The sequence below is a fragment of the Mobula hypostoma genome, chromosome X2 (genome assembly GCF_963921235.1).
Source record: "Mobula hypostoma chromosome X2, sMobHyp1.1, whole genome shotgun sequence".
NCBI classification, from domain to species: domain Eukaryota; kingdom Metazoa; phylum Chordata; class Chondrichthyes; order Myliobatiformes; family Myliobatidae; genus Mobula; species Mobula hypostoma.
In genome coordinates this window covers 49562541-49581131 of record NC_086129.1, presented here as the reverse complement: position 1 = coordinate 49581131, position 18591 = coordinate 49562541, and the positions used below count along the sequence as shown (strand labels likewise).

Here is an 18591-nt window from a genome sequence, read left to right as displayed (position 1 = left end):
CATGGTGTGAGAGTCTGGGACAAGAGGGTACAGCCTCAGGATAGAGGGGCGCCCTTTCAAAACAGAGATGCAGAGAAATTTCTTTAGCCAAAGGGTGGTGAATTTGTTGCCGTTTGCAGCCGTGGAGGCCAGGTCGTTGGGTGTATTTAAGACAGAGATTGATAGGTTCGTGATTGGACATGGCATCAAACGTTACGGGGAGAAGGCCAGGAACTGGGGTTGAGGAGGAGATTTTAAAAAAGGGGATCAGCAATGATTGAATGGTGGAGCAGATTCATGGGCCAGCTGGCCTAATTCTGCTCCCATATCGTATGGTCTTTAAGTATCATAAGTTGTCAGCTTATAGTTTCTATTGACTTTCAACACCTGCATTGTGAATGGTGACTGATGTTCCAAATAAAGAATTTGAACATATACAATCTGTAACTGCTAGTCAATTCCGTATCAGACTCTAGAACAGTTTGGTAACATGGCCATGCTGTTCTCTTTGTGCACAAGTAAATAAAGCGCGATTGAGGAATGAGTGCAAGTTTTCAGAGTCCATTTAATTGGCAATGACACCAAAAAAGGCTAAAGGAAATTATTAAAAACTTAAATGTTTGCAAGATCAGAGCATTAATTATTTACAAATTAAGTTGTACATAGCATGAAATGATTGTGTGCCAGAATTATCAGTGCTTGCAAATGAGATACTCCACCAGTACTTCTATATAATGAATATAAACTTTCTTTAATGAATTAAAAAAAAATCAATGATTATACACTGTTCCATTATTCTATCAGCTCAGCATTTCATTGTCCATAAATACTATTACTGTAGTTGTATAATTCTTGCTTCGATATGCCATGTCTGCAATTTAATTTCAATGATATGGACTTTAAGCATGTGAAAATGTTGACACCTGCTCTTTGGAAAGAATATATAAATAAAGCCTGTTGCTATGTTGGTACCAATGCTGCCAGTAGCTAGCTTCCTGCCGATGGAGTATTTTCATGCAAGTTTTGTAAAGCTAAGTCACTCCATTTCATGTCTTGTTCATTGATTGATTCAGTAGTTCCGCCATTATCCTGCTCGGGTTCTGGAAGTTCACTCTGTGAAAGGAAAATAAATGCAGGAGTTACAAAAACCATCATTTTTCTGAGATGCATACTAATGAGCTCTTTGATTTACTTAATCTCCAGAGGGAATTAAGCTTGTCCATGTACTACAGTACCAGCTAGAGATAGACTTCATTATGAACTTCTATCTAATGAGAATTACAACAGAAAAACATTAACCCCATGAATTAGAGTACCTGTGTAAGTCTCTAATGTGTACCGTTAGAGACTTACACATTACCTACCAGTTTAAAAGCTTGCAGAGACAAACTGCAATGAGATTTTTCAAAGATGAAATTGAATTTGTGCATCAGTATTCCATCATGGTAACTACAAAATAACATGAAAGTTCTGACTTTTCATTCTGCAGTCGGAGATTTGGAATTCAATGCAGCACTGACTTATCCCATCTTGTGGCTCTCGAGTTAAGTAATTTTTAAAAAGTTCTTCCTTCCAAAGTGAATAACCTCATTTTCCCACACTATACTCCATTTGCCAACCTAACCTATCTGTATTCCTTAGATACAGATTCAGATTTATCACAGGTACATCAAATTATGTAAACGTACAAAACAAAAACAGGAAAACAAGCCCCTTTCCCACCCTCCCATAGACAGGTCTCCAACTCCAGGACAGGCCCCCTCCAGGTTCCCACCGCTTGGTTCGAAACTCGTAGACATCACACCTCCAACCTTCAGTCCCTAACCCATTCTCGCTGACTTGACCTTCAGCCCTCAACTGCATTTTTACACCAGGCAGGAATGTATGACAATTGCAGCTCTTGAATCCATTCCTTAAATATTCAGAGTATTTTTAGAACCTCTTTCAGCCATGGGCACAGAAATAGCTCCTCTGATTCACTGTGTCTGTACCAAGCATCACTCATCTCATTTTCCAGCAGTAGACCCTGCGCCTTCAATGTCCTCTTGTTTCAAATGCCAGTGCAAATGGTGGAAACGATTTAGATTTCAACGTTTAAGAGAAGTTTGAATAGGTTAATGGATGGGAGGGGTATGGAGGCCTATGGTCAAGGTCGATGGGACTAGGTAGACTAATTGTCTAGCACAACCTAGATCAGAGCTCTGTTGGCAGCTGATGGAGTAACATCATTTGATTGCTCCTATCCTATTTACTTTATTGTCTCCTACCAGTTTTTTAAAATCTTATTATAATACTTTAATACTGCTCTACTATGGCTGGAAAAATAACAAAAGCCTCTGCAAAAGAAAGGGAAACAGAAGATGAATCCCCAGTCACTTTGGATTCAATCAGTGACTTCCTTAAACCGCAAAAGTCAGAATTTTCTGAGGAGTTTCAACAACTTAGTGGCAAATTGGATATAATCCAACAAACTTTAACTGAGCATGAGAATAAAATTCAGGAAAATACTGCAAAGCTGGTGATACTTGAAGAGGATGTTGAAAATACAATTAAACTCTGCAAAGAGTTATCTTTATCCAATGAAAAAATGATGAAAAGGATTATCAATCTAGAAATAGAAACAGGAGAAATAATTTGCGAGTTCTGGGTCTTGAAGAATCAACTGAAGGCGCTGACCCTACGAAGTTCTTTGCAAACTTTCTGAAGCAGCTATTTCCTGTTTTATTCATTTCTGAGCCGAAGCTCGATCAAGCATATCGCTCGCCGACTTCGAAGCCATTGTCGTCGGCAGCGAGACCCAGGTCAGTCATTCTAAGTTTTCATGAATTTCGTATCAAGGACCTTCTAATTCACCATACCCATCAACAAGGAATGATCAATTTCCACGGTCACACGGTCAGATTTGTGGAGGTCTATTCGCCTGAAGTTATGACTGATCGTATGAAACTTTACAATAAAGGATTTAAACTATCCCTTCGGTTTCCCGCCCGTCTGACTATTGTTTTGAATAACGGATTGCAAAAAAGAATAAAGCTGGTTGAAGACACAAAAGAGTTTGCGAAGGCTAAAGTCTAAAACTGTCATATTTCTTATTTTGATCTATTTTTTCTTCTGTTAATGTGAATTTGAAATAAGGTTTCAATAAGTTTATATTTTGGCTGTTCATATATTTTTGATACTTTTTTATTATATCCCTTTATGAGGCTTTATTTTAATATAGCTTTCTTTGAATTTGTTTAAATTGATCCTTTTACATTTTCGAATACTGAGTTACTTTTCTTTTTATGTTGTGTCTTGGTAGGGACATAATTGACCTTGAAGGGCCGGAGTTTCTGTCAACAGGAATTTTTGGGGAGGGAACTTTTTAGTTGTTAGCTCACTGACTGTCTATTGGTCAGCCTTCTGGCTTTGGGTGAGGGTGGGGCTAGGGCCTATTTCTCTCTGGGAGCTATGTTGGGTTGATTATATGATTGTCTGTTTGACTACCTTACCTTACGGTTTGCTTTCTAGTTTTAATAATTTATGGCCAGATCTTTTAATTACATGATGATTTGTATTTAAAGTGGTTCGAAATATTAACTTATTTAGTTTGAATGTGAAAGGCCTGAATCACCCCATTAAAAGGAACAAAGTGTTTGCTTATATTAAAAAATTAAAAGCACCCATTATTTTCTTACAACTTCTTACAGGTCAGCACTGGATCTCAAGAGAGAGAATTTGTAGAATGTCTGCGAGATGGCTTTTTAAAACAGCTTGTTGTTGAGCCCACTAGGGGATGGGCTGTACTGGATTGGGTATTGTGTAATGAACTGGAGGTGATTAGAGAGATTGAGGTGAAGGAACCCTTAGGAGGCAGTGATCATAACATGATTGAGTTCACTGTGAAATTAGAAAAAGAGAAGCCGAAATCTGATGTGTCGGTATTTCAGTGGAGTAAAGGAAATTACAGTGGCATGAGAGAGGAACTGGCCAAAGTTGACTGGAAAGGGACATTGGTGGGAAGGACGGCAGAGCAGCAGTGGCTGGAGTTTATGCGAGAAATGAGGAATGTGCAAGACAGGTATATTCCAAAAAAGAAGAAATTTTCAAGTGGAAAAAGGATGCAACCGTGGTTGACAAGAGAAGTCAAAGCCAAAGTTAAAGCACAGGAGAGGGCATACAAGGAAGCAAAAATTAGTGGGAAGGCAGAGGTTTGGGAAGTTTTTAAAACCTTACAAAAGGAAACCAAGGTCATTAAGAGAGAAAAGATTAACTATGAAAGGAAGCTAGCAAATAATATCAAAAAGGATACTAAAAGCTTTTTCAAGTATATAAAGAGTAAAAGACAGGTGAGAGTAGATACAGGACCGATAGAAATGATGCTGGAGAAATTGTAATGGGAGATGAGGAGATGGCAGAGGAACTGAACAAGTATTTTGCATCAGTCTTCACTGAGGAAGACAGCAGGATACCGGACACTCAAGGGTGGCAGGGAAGAGAAGTGTGCGCAGTCACAATTACGACAGAGGAAGTACTCAGGAAGCTGAATAGGTTAAAGGTAGATAAATCTCCTGGACCAGATGGAATGCACCCGCGTGTTCAGAAGGAAGTAGCTGTGGAGACTGTGGAGGCATTAGCGATGATCTTTCAAAAGTTGATAGATTCTGGCATGGTTCCGGAAGACTGGAAGATTGCAAATGTCACTCCGCTATTTAAGAAGGGGGCAAGGAAGCAAAAAGGAAATTATAGACCTGTTAGCTTGACATCGGTGGTTGGGAAGTTGTTGGAGTCGATTGTCAAGGATGAGGTTACAGAGTACCTGGAGGCATATGACAAGATGGGCAGAACTCAACATGGATTCCTTAAAGGAAAATCCTGCCTGACAAACCTATTACAATTTTTTGAGGAAATTACCAGTAGGCTAGACAAGGGAGATGCAGTGGATGTTGTATATTTGGATTTTCAGAAGGCCTTTGACAAGGTGCCACACATGAGGCTACTTAACAAGATAAGAGCCCATGGAATTACAGGAAAGTTACATACGTGGATAGAGCGTTGGCTGATTGGCAGGAAACAAAGAGTGGGAATGAAGGGATCCTATTCTGGTTGGCTGCCGGTTACCAGTGGTGTTCCACAGGGATCAGTGTTGGGGCCGCGTCTTTTTACATTGTACATCAACGATTTGGATTATGGAATAGATGGCTTTGTGGCTAAGTTTGCTGACGATACGAAGATAGGTGGAGGGGCCGGTAGTGCTGAGGAAATGGAGAGTCTACAGAAAGACTTGGATAGATTGGAAGAATGGGCAGAGAAGTGGCAAATGAAGTACAATGTTGGGAAGTGTATGGTTATGCACTTTGGCAGAAAAAATAAAAGGGCAGACTATTATTTAAATGGGGAAAGAATTCAAAGTTCTGAGATGCAACGGGACTTGGGAGTCCTCGTACAGGATACCCTTAAAGTTAACCTCCAGGTTGAGCCAGTAGCGAAGGAGGCGAATGCAATGTTGGCATTCATTTCTAGAGGAATAGAGTATAGGAGCAGGGATGTAATGTTGAGGCTCTATAAGGCGCTGGTGAGACCTCACTTGGAGTACTGTGGGCAGTTTTGGTCTCCTTATTTAAGAAAGGATGTGCTGACGTTGGAGAGGGTACAGGGAAGATTCACTAGAATGATTCCGGGAATGAGAGGGTTAACATATGAGGAACGTTTGTCCGCACTTGGACTGTATTCCTTGGAGTTTAGAAGAATGAGGGGAGACCTCATAGAAACATTTTGAATGTTGAAAGGCACGGACAGAGTGGATGTGGCAAAGTTGTTTCCCATGATGGGGGAGTCTAGTACGAGAGGGCATGACCTAAGGATTGAAGGGCGCCCATTCAAAACAAAAATGCGAAGAAATTTTTTTAGTCAGAGGGTGGTGAATCTATGGAATTTGTTGCCACAGGCGGCAGTGGAGGCCAAGTCATTGGGTGTATTTAAGGCAGAGATTGACAGGTATCTGAGTAGCCAGGGCATCTAAGGTTATGGTGAGAAGGCCGGGGAGTGGGACTAAATAGGAGAATGGATCAGCTCATGATAAAATGGCGGAGCAGACTCAATAGGCCGAATGGCCTACTTCTGCTCCTTTGTCTTATGGTCTTAAGAAACGCACATAAGCAGCTGTGATAGCTTACGTTTTTTTTAACTCGGTGGAAGGGTATGCAATTCCATTCTTCGTTTAATACAAAATCGCCTGGAGTTTCGATTTTTGTAGATAATAGTTTCCTTTGTTCAGCATAAAGTTGTTTCGGATCCTAATGGTCAATTTGTTATTGGATCAGGGAGTTTAGACAGTAAATTGATTATTTTTGCTAATGTATATGCCCCCAACGTAGACGATTCAGGACTTCTTGAACGTCTATTTTCATTTTTGCCAGATTTGTGTACTTACTCTCTTGTGAAGGGAGGAGATTTTAACTGCTGGTTAGATCCAGTATTAGATCACTCGTCTGTCAAACCAGCCACACTTAATAAATCAGCTTTGTTTATCCAATCCTTTCTAACTAAATGTGGTAGAGTTGATGCTTGGTGTTTTCCTCATCGGACGGACAGGGAGTATTCTTTTTTCTCTCATGTCCATCATTCTTATACCAGGATTGATTATTTTTTTATTGACAGTCAAATGATTCCATTGGTTCGATCGATCGAATATAAAGAGATTGCTATTTCTGACCACTCTCCTGTACTTCTATCTTTAAATCTTCCTGGTCCTATCCCTGTGAGTAGATATTGGCGATTTAATTTAACTCTGTTATCCAATGAGGACTTCTTAAAATTTATGGAGAATCAAATTACTCTTTTTTTTGTTGCAGAAAATACATTGGAAGAGACGTCTAGTCTTATTATATGAGATACTTTTAAAGCATATATCCAGGGTTAAATTATTTCTTATACTGCAAACATCATTAAAAAAGTTAACAAAGAGAGAAATGAACTAGCTAATCAGTTAAAACAACTGTATCATAAATATGCTTCGGTACTCAATCCTGAAACTTATAAGAGACATATTGAAACCAAAACTAAATATGATCTTCTTGTAACGTATCCAATTGAAAGCCAGCTTTTAATAGATAGAAGTCAATTTTACATTCACGGAGATAAAACTGGTAAGCTACTGGCTAATCAATTGAAGCCATTTATAGCCAAGTGGCAAATTAAAGAAATACGTAAAATTAATGGGGACATGGCAACTGACCACTTTGAAATTAATGACACTTTTAGGGAATTTTATTCCAAATTGTATAGTTCTGACTCTGTTAATGATAATATTGCAATGAATATTTTTTAGATCAATTAAATATTCCTAGTCTTTCAATAGATGATCGTAGGCAATTGGATCAACCTATTTCCCAGGAGGAAATTGCTCAGGCTATTCGAGAGTTGCATTCTGGGAAATCCCCAGGACCCGATGGATTCTCTGGAAAGTTTTATAAGGCTTTTTCCTCCTTGCTTATACCACATTTATGTTCTACCCTTACAGATTCCTTTAAGGTAGGAAGATTACCACAGTCTTTTCACAAAGCTTCCATTTCACTTATTCTCAAAAAGAATAAGAATCCTACTGAATAAGCTTCGTATAGACCTATCCCTTTACTCAATTTTGATAACCATATAACAATTACAGCACGGAAAAAGGCCATCTCGGCCCTTCTAGTCCGTGCCGAACTCTTACTCTCACCTAGTTCCACCGACCTGCACTCAGCCCATAACCTTCCATTCCTTTCCTCTCCATATATCTATCCAATTTAACTTTAAACGACAACATCGAACCTGCCTCAACCACTTCTGCTGGAAGCTCGTTCCACACAGCTACCACTGTCTGAGTAAAGAAGTTCCCCCTCATGTTACCCTTAAACTTTTGCCCTTTAACTCTCAACTCATGTCCTCTTGTTTGAATCTCCCCCATTCTCAATGGAAAAAGCCTATCCATGTCAACTCTATCTATCCCCCTCATAATTTTAAACACCTCTATCAAGTCCCCCCTCAACCTTCTACGCTCCAAAGAAAAAAGACCTAACTTGTTCAACCTTTCTCTATAACTTAGATTAAACCCAGGCAACATTTTAGTAAACCTCCTCTGTACTCTCTCAATTTTATTGACATCTTTCCTATAATTCGGTGACCAGAACTTAAAATTTTATCTAAAGTGTTGGCTCGCAGACTTGAAAATATTATATCTTCTATAGTTTCGGATGATCAGACAGGATTTATGAAAAATCGATATTCCTATTTTAATATACGGCATTTGTTAAATGTTATGCATTCTCCATCTAAGGAAGTATTGGAACGTGTGATATCTTTGGATGCGGAGAAGGCCTTTGCAGAGTTGAATGGAATAATCTTTTTACATCCTTAGAAAAATTTAATTTTGGACCTAATTTTATTCATTGGATTAAATTACTTTATTTATTTCCCTCCGCTTAGGTTCTTACTAATCTTCAGAATTCTAAACCCTTTAAACTCCAACGTGGGACTAGACAAGGTTGTCCTTTGAGCCCTCTGCTTTTTGATTTGATATTGGAACCCTTAGCAATTACTTTTCGAGAGTCTAAAGGGATTACTGGCATTTTAATGAGAGGTACTATTCATAAAGCGTCGACTATACCTCTTCCCACCCTGCCACATGCAAAAATGCCATTCCCTATTCCCAGTTCCTCCGCCTCATCTGCTCCCAGGATGAGGTTTCCCGTTCCAGGACATCTCAAATGTCCTCTTGCTTTAAGGATTGTGGTTTCCCTTCTGCCATCATCAATGATGCCCTCACCCGCATCTCCTCCATTTCCTGCACTTCAGGCCTCACCCCATCCTCCCACCACAACAGGGAAAGAGTTCCCCTTGTCCTCACCTACCACCCCACCAGCCTCCGGATCCAGCACATTATCCTCCGCAACTTCCACCATCTTCAACAGGATCCCACCACTAAGCACGTCTTTCCCTATCTGCTTTCTGCAGGGATCGGTCCCTCCGCGACTCCCTGATCCACACATCCTTCCCCACGGATCTCCCATCCGGCACTTATCCCTGTAAGTGTAAGTCCTACACCTGCCCCTACTGCTCCTCTCTTGCCACCATTCAGGGCCCCAAACAGTCCTTCCAGGTGAGGCAACACTTCACTTGTGAGTCTGTTGGGGTCATTTATTGCATCCGGTGCTCCCGGTGCGGCCTCCTCTACATCAGTGAAGCCCGACACAGATTGGGGGATCGCTTCGTCGAGCACCTCCACTCCATCCGCCACAACAGGCAGGATCTCTCAGTTGCCACCCACTTCAACTCTGCTTCCCATTCACATTCGGATATGTCCATACATGGCCTCCTCTACTGCCATGATGAGGCTAAACTCAGGCTGGAGGAGCAACACCTCATATACCGTCTAGGTAGTCTCCAGCCCCTTGGTATGAACATTGAATTCTCCAACTTCCGGTAATTCCCTCCCTCTCCCTTCTCCTATCCCTATGTCACTCTGCCCCCTCCCCCAGCTGCCTATCACCTCCCTCATGGTTCCGCCTTCTTCTACTACCCATTGTGCTTTCCCCTATTCCTTCTTCACCTTTCCTGCCTGTCCCCTCCCTGCTTCCCTTCCCCCACCCCTTTATCTTTCCCCTTACTGGTTTTTCACCTGGAACCTACCAGCCTTCTCCTTCCCACCCTCCCCCCACCTTCTTTATAGGGCCTCTGCCCCTTCCCCCTACAGTCCTGACAGAGGGTTCCGGCCCAAAACGTTGACTGATCATTTCCACGGATGCTGCTGACCTGCTGAGTTCCTCCAGCGTGTTGTGAGTGTTGCTTTGACCTCAGCATCTGCAGAGTATTTTGTGTTTACAGTACTATTCATAAGGTGTCGCTCTATGCTGATGACTTATTGCTTTTTATATCTAATGTTACAACCTCTTTATCATTTGTGTTCCGTTTACTAATTTTAGTCAGTTCTCAGGATATAAATTAAATTTACATAAGAGTGAAATGTTTCCTTCAAGCAACAGACATCAAAGTTGCTGGTGAACGCAGCAGGCCAGGCAGCATCTGTAGGAAGAGGTACAGTCGACGTTTCGGGCCGATACCCTTCGTCAGGACTAACTGAAGGAAGAGCTAGTAAGAGATTTGAAAGTGGGAGTGGGAGTGGGAGGGGGAGATCCCAAATGATAGGAGAAGACAGGAGGGGGAGGGATGGAGCCAAGAGCTGGACAGGTGATTGGCAAAAGGGGTATGAGAGGATCATGGGACAGGAGGCCCAGAGAGAAGGAAAGGGGTGGGGGGGGGGAAACCTAGAGTATGGGCAAGGGGTATAGTCAGAGGGACAGAGGGAGAAAAAGGAGAGAGAGAGAAAGAATGTATGTATATAAATAAATAAATAACGGATGGGGTACGAGGGGGAGGTGGGGCATTAGCGGAAGTTTGAGAAGTCAATGTTCATGCCATCAGGTTGGAGACTACCCAGACAGAATATAAGGCGTTGTTCCTCCAACCTGAGAGTGGCTTCATCTTTACAGTAGAGGAGGCCGTGGATAGACACATCAGAATGGGAATGGGACTTGGAATTAAAATGTGTGGCCACTGGCAGATCCTGCTTTCTCTGGCGGACAGAGCGTAGGTGTTCAGCGAAACGATCTCCCAGTCTGCGTCGGGTCTCACCAATATATAGAAGGCCACATCGGGAGCACTGGACGCAGTATACCACCCCAGCCGACTCACTATACCCCTTGCCCATCCTCTGGGTTCCCCCCCCCCTTCCTTCTCCCTGGGCCTCCTGTCCCATGATCCTCTCATATCCCTTTTGCCAATCACCTGTCCAGCTCTTGGTTCCATCCCTCCCCCTCCTGTCTTCTCCTATCATTTTGGATCTCCCCCTCCCCCTCCCACTCCCACTCCCACTTTCAAATCTCTTACTAACTGTTCCTTCAGTTAGTCCTGACAAAGGGTCTCGGCCTGAAACGTCGACTGTACCTCTTCCTAGAGATGCTGCCTGGCCTGCTGCGTTCACCAGCAACTTTGATGTGTGTTGCTTGAATGTCCAGCATCTGCAGAATTCCTCCTGTGTAACTGTTTCCTTTAAACAATTTAATACCAACTGATACTAACCTTCCTTTTAAAATTTTAAGAAAACAATTTATGTATTTAGGAGTAACAATTACTAAGAACTATAAAGATTTAAGGAAAATTTTTTAACTTTAATGAATTATGTTAAAAAAACACTTTCTAATCGATCGCCTCTCTCTTTATCACTGACTGGCTGAATTAATTCTATTAAAATGAATATCTTACCTAAATTCATATACCTTTTTCAAGCTGTGCCTGTTCTTATTCCTGAATCTTTTTTTGACTCTTTGGATTCAATTTTTTCTTCCTATATATGGAAGAATAAAAAACCTCGAATAAATAAAGCTCACCTTCAAAAAACCAAACAGAATGGAGGTTTTGCCTTACCCAATTTTAAGTTATATTATTGGGCAGTTAATATATGAAATATTATGTTCTGGATATATTACATTAACCATGAGAATTGTCCTATATGGGTCTCTTTGGAAGTCAACTTTGTTATGAAATTTTCCATTATTTCTTTACTTGGATCCTCTCTTCCTTTATCTTTAAATAAACTAATTGACAATATGGTGGTCAAACATACTTTGAGGATTTGGGTACAGTTTAGAAAACATTTTGGTTTACTGAGATTCTCACTCTCGAGTCCCATCTTTTATAATTTTTTTTTAAACCATCTATAATTGACTCATCTTTTAAAGAATGGGATAGATTGGGTATTAAACGGTTTCAGGATTTGTTTGATGGAGGGAATCCCTCTTCTTTAGTGCAACTTTCAATGAGATTTAACCTTTCCAATACCCACTTTTTTTGATACTTACAGATTAGAGTTTTTTTAAGATCTCAATTACATACATTTCCTACAAGTTCAGATAAGAATAAATAGATACAATTTTTAACCTGAAACCCTTTGACAATGGTTCAATATCTTATATTTACAGTCTGCTGTTGGGACTGAAAAAGGCCTTTTTAGATAAAATTAAAGGAGACTGGGAAAAGGATTTACAGATTTTCATATCCGAAGAGAGCTGGAAGATTATTTTAAAATTGATTAATTCTTCATCATTATGTGCTCATCATTCTTATTACAATTCAAAGTGGTACATAGAATTCATATGTCTAAAGACAAGCCCTCTCGTTTCTACGCAGATATTTCCCCTTACTGTGATAGATGTACTAATGGAGTGGCCACACTAATTCATGTGTTTTGGACATGTCCGAGCCTTGAAAAATTCTGGAAAGATGTATTTCAAACTTTTTCTGTACTTTTCAATGTTATTTTTAAGCCCAATCCCTTGACTGCCATGTTTGGTATTGTTGAGGATAGTGCTACAAAACTGAAGCCATCTAATTTGTGGGTATTGGCCTTTATGTCTCTTACGGCCAGGAGGGCGATCTTGCTCAAGTGGAAGGAGGCCACCCCGCCCACTCATGCCCAATGGCTATCTGATGTTATGTTATGCCTTAATCTAGAGAAGATTCGTTGTTCGATTTCTGATTCTAAACATGATGTTCTAATGTTATGGGGACCCTTTCTGAATTATTTTCATTATCTTTGAACTGTTATTAAAAAGTATGGATCTGAGCCATTATTATTATATTATTATACAGTAAGGTTTTTTTTCTTCTCTTTTTTTTTGAACCAACCAGCTCATTTTGGTAGTGGGAGTAGATTTTTTTTAATAAAATGAAATTATTTTATTTCATTTCATGATTCAATCTTTTTTTTCTACATGATTGATTTGGAACATGGGATACTGTGATCATATTACTGTGATTTAAATGTAATGTAATTCATATTACTTGTATCCTTATGAATTTTGTATTTGTATTCAAGTAATTTATATTAATAAAAATATTGAAAGAGCACAGACTAGAAGGGCTGAAGGGCCTGTTTCTGCGCTGTAGTTTTCTATGACTGACTCTCAGTACCTTTTCTGTGGAAGTTTTCATCTACAGTATTCCCCTCAGGAAATATATTCCAGATTTCAACCAGCCTCTAGCTGAACAAAATCATCTTCAAATCTCCCCTCAAAACCTCCAACCCCTTACCTCCTTACCCATCCCTGTTTACTTGCAACTTTACCAAGGAGAAAAGTTTCCAATGATCCCATCTATGCCCCTCTCAGTGTACCTCATTGTTGTTAGCTGTGAAATGTGTAGCCCCCAGCACATCCTTGGGTGTATTGTTTGGCAACGCCAACAACAAATTTCACTATATATTTTGGTGTACACTTGATAAATAAATCTGGATCTGAATCTCAATCAGGTGCTCCAGTTTTGTCTGCTGTAAAGAAAACAAAGACACCCCATCCCGTCTCTCAAATCTGAAATATTCCAGCACACCCAACACCCTACACCCTGTTGAATCTATGATAAGAAGCGTAAATTGAGTACTCAGCCAGCGACATTTTCCCAGGGTGGAAACGGCTAGTTTGAGAGGGAATAATGTTAAGGTGATTGGAGGAAAGTATAGGATGGATGTCAGAGGTAGTCTTTTCTTTAAAAAACACTAAGAGCAGTGAGCTAAGCACACAACTTTGAGGTGCACCAGTGTTGATTGTCAGCGAGGAGGACATGTTATTTCTGATCCACTCATACTGTGATCTCCCAGTGAGGAAGTGAAGGATCCAGTTGCAGAGGGAGGTATAGAAATCCAGATTTTGATGATTAGTACTGATCGTGTTGAATGCTGACCTGTAATCAATAAACAGCAGCCTGACATAAGTATTACTATTGTTCAGGTGATTTCTGAATGGGCAATGAACCTGTGAAGACTTCTTCGGTATTTTTCCCTCTCTTTTTCCATTGCTTGTATTTTTTTTCATATATACTTACTGTAATTTATAGTTTTCTCTGACTATGTATTGCAATGTACTGCTGCCACAAAAAAAGCAAATTTCATTACATATACCACTGATATTAAACCTGATTCTGATGGGTGCATGGAACGAGGTGCCAGAGGTGGTGGTAGAGGCGAATACATTAGGGACATTTAAGAGACTCTTAGATAGGCACGTGGTTGAAAGGAAAATGGAGGGCTTTGTGGGAAGGAATGATCTGATTGATCTTACAGTCCAAGGATGTACTGGGATCAGCACACAAGTGTTGCAAATGCTTGTGGTGCCAACATAGCATTCCCATATATTATTATGGTTAGTAAGTTGTCTTTGGAATGTGGAAGGAAACAGGAGCACCCAGAGGAAATCCACACAGTCAAGGGGAGAACGTACAAATTCCTTGCAGACAGTAGTAGGATTCGAACCCACTAACTGCTACACTACCATGCTGTCCCTATCAAACCAGCTTGCATCCGATCAAAGACAATCTTCAACTCCATACCTCAACAACTTAAAGCAAACTTATTTTGTCACTTTGCCAGTTTTGCTGAAGGGCCCTTGATCTCTAAAACATTGACTTAATTTCTCTCCAAATGGCACTGACTTGCTGAAGGCTTTCAGCAGTTTCTAGTTTCAGACTTCCAACATAGTGGGTTTTTTTTGCTCCATTTGAGGGTTATGGGCTGTGAAGGAAGGTTACATTGATCATGGATTACTTTTATATGGGTCAGCACAACATCGTGGGCTGAAGGGCCTGTACTATTCTATGTTCTCAACTAGAAGGCAGTAATTTCCACTTAGTCTTCCCTTTTCCATACATGTGGGAAAATGAAGAGAAGTACAGTGCAGTTCAGTAGCAATTACAGGTGTTGGACTCACCAAAGGGCTTTTTAAATGCAAGAGTTTATCTGAATATAATACGTACCAGTGGGATCTCCACATCTTCATACGGTAGCTTATCTTCTCGCCATGCATCATCAATGAGGTCCAGAATTCTGCCATCCCGCTGCACCTCGCTGTCCATTTAACTAGTCTGGAGAACACAATAACACAGTTCTGGAATTATAGACAAGCAAACACAAATGAAGCCTTTTCCCCAATATTTTCACATCTGGCCAGCTTTAGTAACAAACAGATAAACCCCAAAAACCAGCATCTGCAAAACCATATGGAGACAAAAGAGACTACAGATACTGAAATCCAGAGCAAAACAATAACATTAATTGTTGAGGTTACTCAGGAAGGTCGAGCAGAGCAAAACAATAACATTAAGTGTTGAGGTTACTCAGGAAGGTCGAGAAACATCTATGGAGGCAGTGTTGGTTAATGTTTTAGGTGAAGATTCTGTATCAGGACTGAAACGCTGAACATCCCTTTGCTTCCAAAGATGTTGCTCGACCCACTGAGTTCCTCCAGCAGGTTGTTTTTTGTCTGCAAAGTCATGTGTTTTTTTAAAAAATGCATCTGGATTTAATTTGGAATTTTTTCCATCTCCTTAACCCACAGTCACTTCACATTTTGACACACCTCACCACTCCCATTCCATACCACAAAACTCTCACCTTTCGCTCTCTCCCTCCCTCCAACTCCTCACCCCAATGCCTCACTACACCCCTCCTCATTCCCACCGCCTCCCCACCATTCCAAAAGAAGCTTTCCTCTTCTTCTTCCTCCCACCACCCCAACCCCTCCGCGCACCGGCAGAAGTATGTCTTGTGTCCTCCGTAAAAGATCCGACTGCTCCAGTAAACCCGGAGAAAGGGTCCGGGGTCAGTGCCCATTTGCTGGCGGTGGAGGGAGGGAAGCGGACAGATGAGGGTGGGGGAAGATGAAAATGTAGGAGTGTGGAGGGATAGAAAGAGGGAAGGCCTGCAGGAAGTGGTTTATACTTTCTCTTTATTACAGTTGTTAAATTAAAATTTCCTGTTCAGTCATTGGTTTGCATGGTTTTATGCCTTTGATATGACGTCGAAGGCGGGTGCAAAGGTTAAAAAATTGTCTTAAAAATTAGAACGTTGTCAGGAAGGACGTTGAAGTACGTTGGCAGTTAAAAACGAAGAACAGTATTGCTGTCTTTACGTATCACAAACAACAATTGTCCAAAGCTTCTATTCCCTCATTCCATTAAATCATTCGTTCAAAAGTGAGCACAGTTTAAAGCCAGCAACTACAAACCGGTCAAATTAATCTGGGTAAATTTACCCAGAAATGACAGTAAAGGTCAGAATTAGAAAACACTTGGACAAATGTGGAATGAATAACTAAAGCTTGTATGGATTTCTAAAAAAGCACATTGATATATATCTTTTTTTGAAAAAGGAAAATGCACTTGTAGTGCATGCGGATTTACCAAAGGTTTAGTAAATTGCTCCGTAATAGTCATTAATACTGAGGTCGAAAGAATGGTTGCTGCTGTGCTAACAAATAGAAAATTAAAGCTCAAGTGGTATATTAATCTGGACTATTCTTCTTCCCACCCTGTCTCTTGCAAAAAATGCCATCCCCTTCTCGCAATTCCTCCGTCTCCGCCGCATCTGCTCTCAGGATGAGGCTTTTCATTCCAGGACGAAGGAGAAGTCTTCCTTTTTAAAGAAAGGGGCTTCCCTTCCTCCACTATCAACTCTGCTCTTAAACGCATCTCCCCCATTTCACGTACATCTGCTCTCACTCCATCCTCCTGCCACCCCACTAGGAATAGGGTTCCCCTGGTCCTCACCTACCACCCCACCAGCCTCCGGGTCCAACATATTATTCTCCGTAACTTCCGCCACCTCCAACAGCATCCCACCACCAAGCACATCTTTCCCTCCCGCCATCTCTGCTTTCTGCAGGGATTGCTCCCTACACAACTCCCTTGTCCATTCGTCCCCCCCCATCCCTCCCCACTGATCTCCCTCCCAGCACTTATCCTTGTAAGCGGAACAAGTGCTACACATGCCCTTACACTTCCTCCCTCACCACCGTTCAGGGCCCCAGACAGTCCTTCCAGGTGAGGCGACACTTCATCTGTGAGTTGGCTGGGGTGATATACTGTGTCCGGTGCTCCTGATGTGGCCTTCTATATATTGGCGAGACCCGATGCAGACTGGGAGATCGTTTCGCTGAACACCTACACTCTGTCCGCCAGAGAAAGCAGGATCTCCCAGTGGCCACACATTTTAATTCCATATCCCATTCCCATTCTGACATGTCCATCTACGGCCTCCTCTATTGTAAAGATAAAGCCACACTCAGGTTGGAGGAACAACACCTTATATTCCGTCTGGGTAGCCTCCAACCTGATGGCATGAACATTGACTTCTCTAATGTCCGTTAATGCCCCTCCTCAGCCCATCCCTTATTTATTTATTCCCCCCCCCACACACACACACTTTTTCCCTTCTCCAGCTCTGTATCCGTTTTCCCAATCAACTTTCCAGCTCTTAGCTTCAACCCTCCTGCTCCAGTCTTCTCCTATCATTTTGAAACTCCCCCTCCCACTTTCAAATCTCTATCTCTTCTTTCAGTTAGTCCTGACGAAGGGTCTCAGCCTGAAACACCGACTGTACCTCTTCCTATAGATGCTGCCTGGCCTGCTGCATTCAGCAGCATTTTGTGTCTTGCTTGAATTTCCAGCATTTGCAGATTTTCTCATGTTTGGTATATTAATGATTGGTTGTCTAGCTAGAAGTGCATAGTGGTATTGCTAATGGGTGTGCACTAAGATCACTTATTGACCTACAATTCCAAACTTGGAGAACATGAAAGCAGGGGGCATTTCAAGAACAGTAGACTTCAAGGGAATGCAGAAAGGCTGGAGGAGAGGGTAGGTAAAAATTAGCAGGGAGACAATATAAAGAAGAGGGCACAATTCTAAAAGAGGTAAAGAATGGAGATCTGAGAGTGTAATTGAAAGTGACACGGTCATTAAAAACTATGGAACCCTAAAACTACAAACATGAAAGGGAGTCTTAACTTTGGAAAAGCATTCCAGTTCTTCAGCACTACAGTTCAAGTGTCTGTTAAAAAAATGCAATTTCATTGTCTAGGGCAGGGGTCCCCAACCTTTTTTGCACTGCGGACCGGTTTAATATTAGTCATACTTTATTGATCCCGGGGGAAATTGGTTTTTGTTACAGTTGCACTATAAATAATAAATAGTAATAAAACCATAAACAGTTAAATAGTAGTATGTAAATTGTGCCGGAAAATAAGTCCAGTACAAGCCTATTGGCTCAGGGTGTCTGACCCTCCAAGGGAGGAGTTGTAAAGTTTGATGGCCACAGGCAGGAATGACTTCCTATGACGCTCTGTGTTGCATCTCGGTGGAATGAGTCTCTGGCTGAATGTACTCCTGTGCCCAACCAGTACATTATGTAGTAGATGGGAGACATTGTCCAAGATGGCATGCAACTTGGACAGCATCCTCTTTTCAGACACCACCGTCAGAGACAGTTCCATCCTCACAACATCACTGGCCTTACGAATGAGTTTGTTGATTCTGTTGGTGTCTGCTACCCTCAGCCTGCTGCCCCAGCACACAACAGCAAACATGAAAGCACTGGCCACCACAGACTCGTAGAACATCCTCAGCATTGTCCGGCAGATGTTAAAGGACCTCAGTCTCCTCAGGAAACAGAGACGGCTCTGACCCTTCTTGTAGACAGCCTCAGTGTTCTTTGACCAGTCCAGTTTATTGTCAATTCGTATCCCCAGGTATTTCTAATCCTCCACCATG

At 41.4% G+C, this 18591-nt stretch overlaps 1 protein-coding gene across 3 annotated transcripts; it reads right to left on the bottom strand.

Annotated features, from left to right (window-relative positions):
* Positions 1–704: 704 nt before the first annotated feature.
* anapc13 (anaphase promoting complex subunit 13) lies at positions 705–15754 on the bottom strand. 3 transcript variants are annotated; one of them, XM_063038133.1, is made up of 3 exons: positions 15573–15754; positions 14800–14907; positions 705–1092 (listed from the first exon to the last, which is right to left on the bottom strand). In XM_063038133.1, the coding sequence occupies exons 2-3, from the start codon at positions 14896–14898 to the stop codon at positions 967–969; spliced, it is 225 nt and encodes a 74-aa protein (XP_062894203.1). In that variant the 5' UTR covers positions 14899–14907; positions 15573–15754; the 3' UTR covers positions 705–966. The 3 variants fall into 3 exon arrangements, with proteins under 3 accessions (XP_062894203.1, XP_062894204.1, XP_062894205.1); XM_063038134.1 differs by lacking the exon at positions 15573–15754 and adding an exon at positions 15514–15557; XM_063038135.1 differs by lacking the exon at positions 15573–15754 and adding an exon at positions 15437–15525.
* Positions 15755–18591: the final 2837 nt, after the last annotated feature.

Bases quoted from the DNA above. Each gene is read 5' to 3' on its own strand.
- anapc13 (XM_063038133.1), bottom strand. From the start codon at position 14,898: ATGGACAGCGAGGTGCAGCGGGATGGCAGAATTCTGGACCTCATTGAT. The intron at 1,093-14,799 runs GTACGTATTATA...TTCCTTTCACAG, and splicing joins AAGATGTGGAGATCCCACTG to AGTGAACTTCCAGAACCCGA.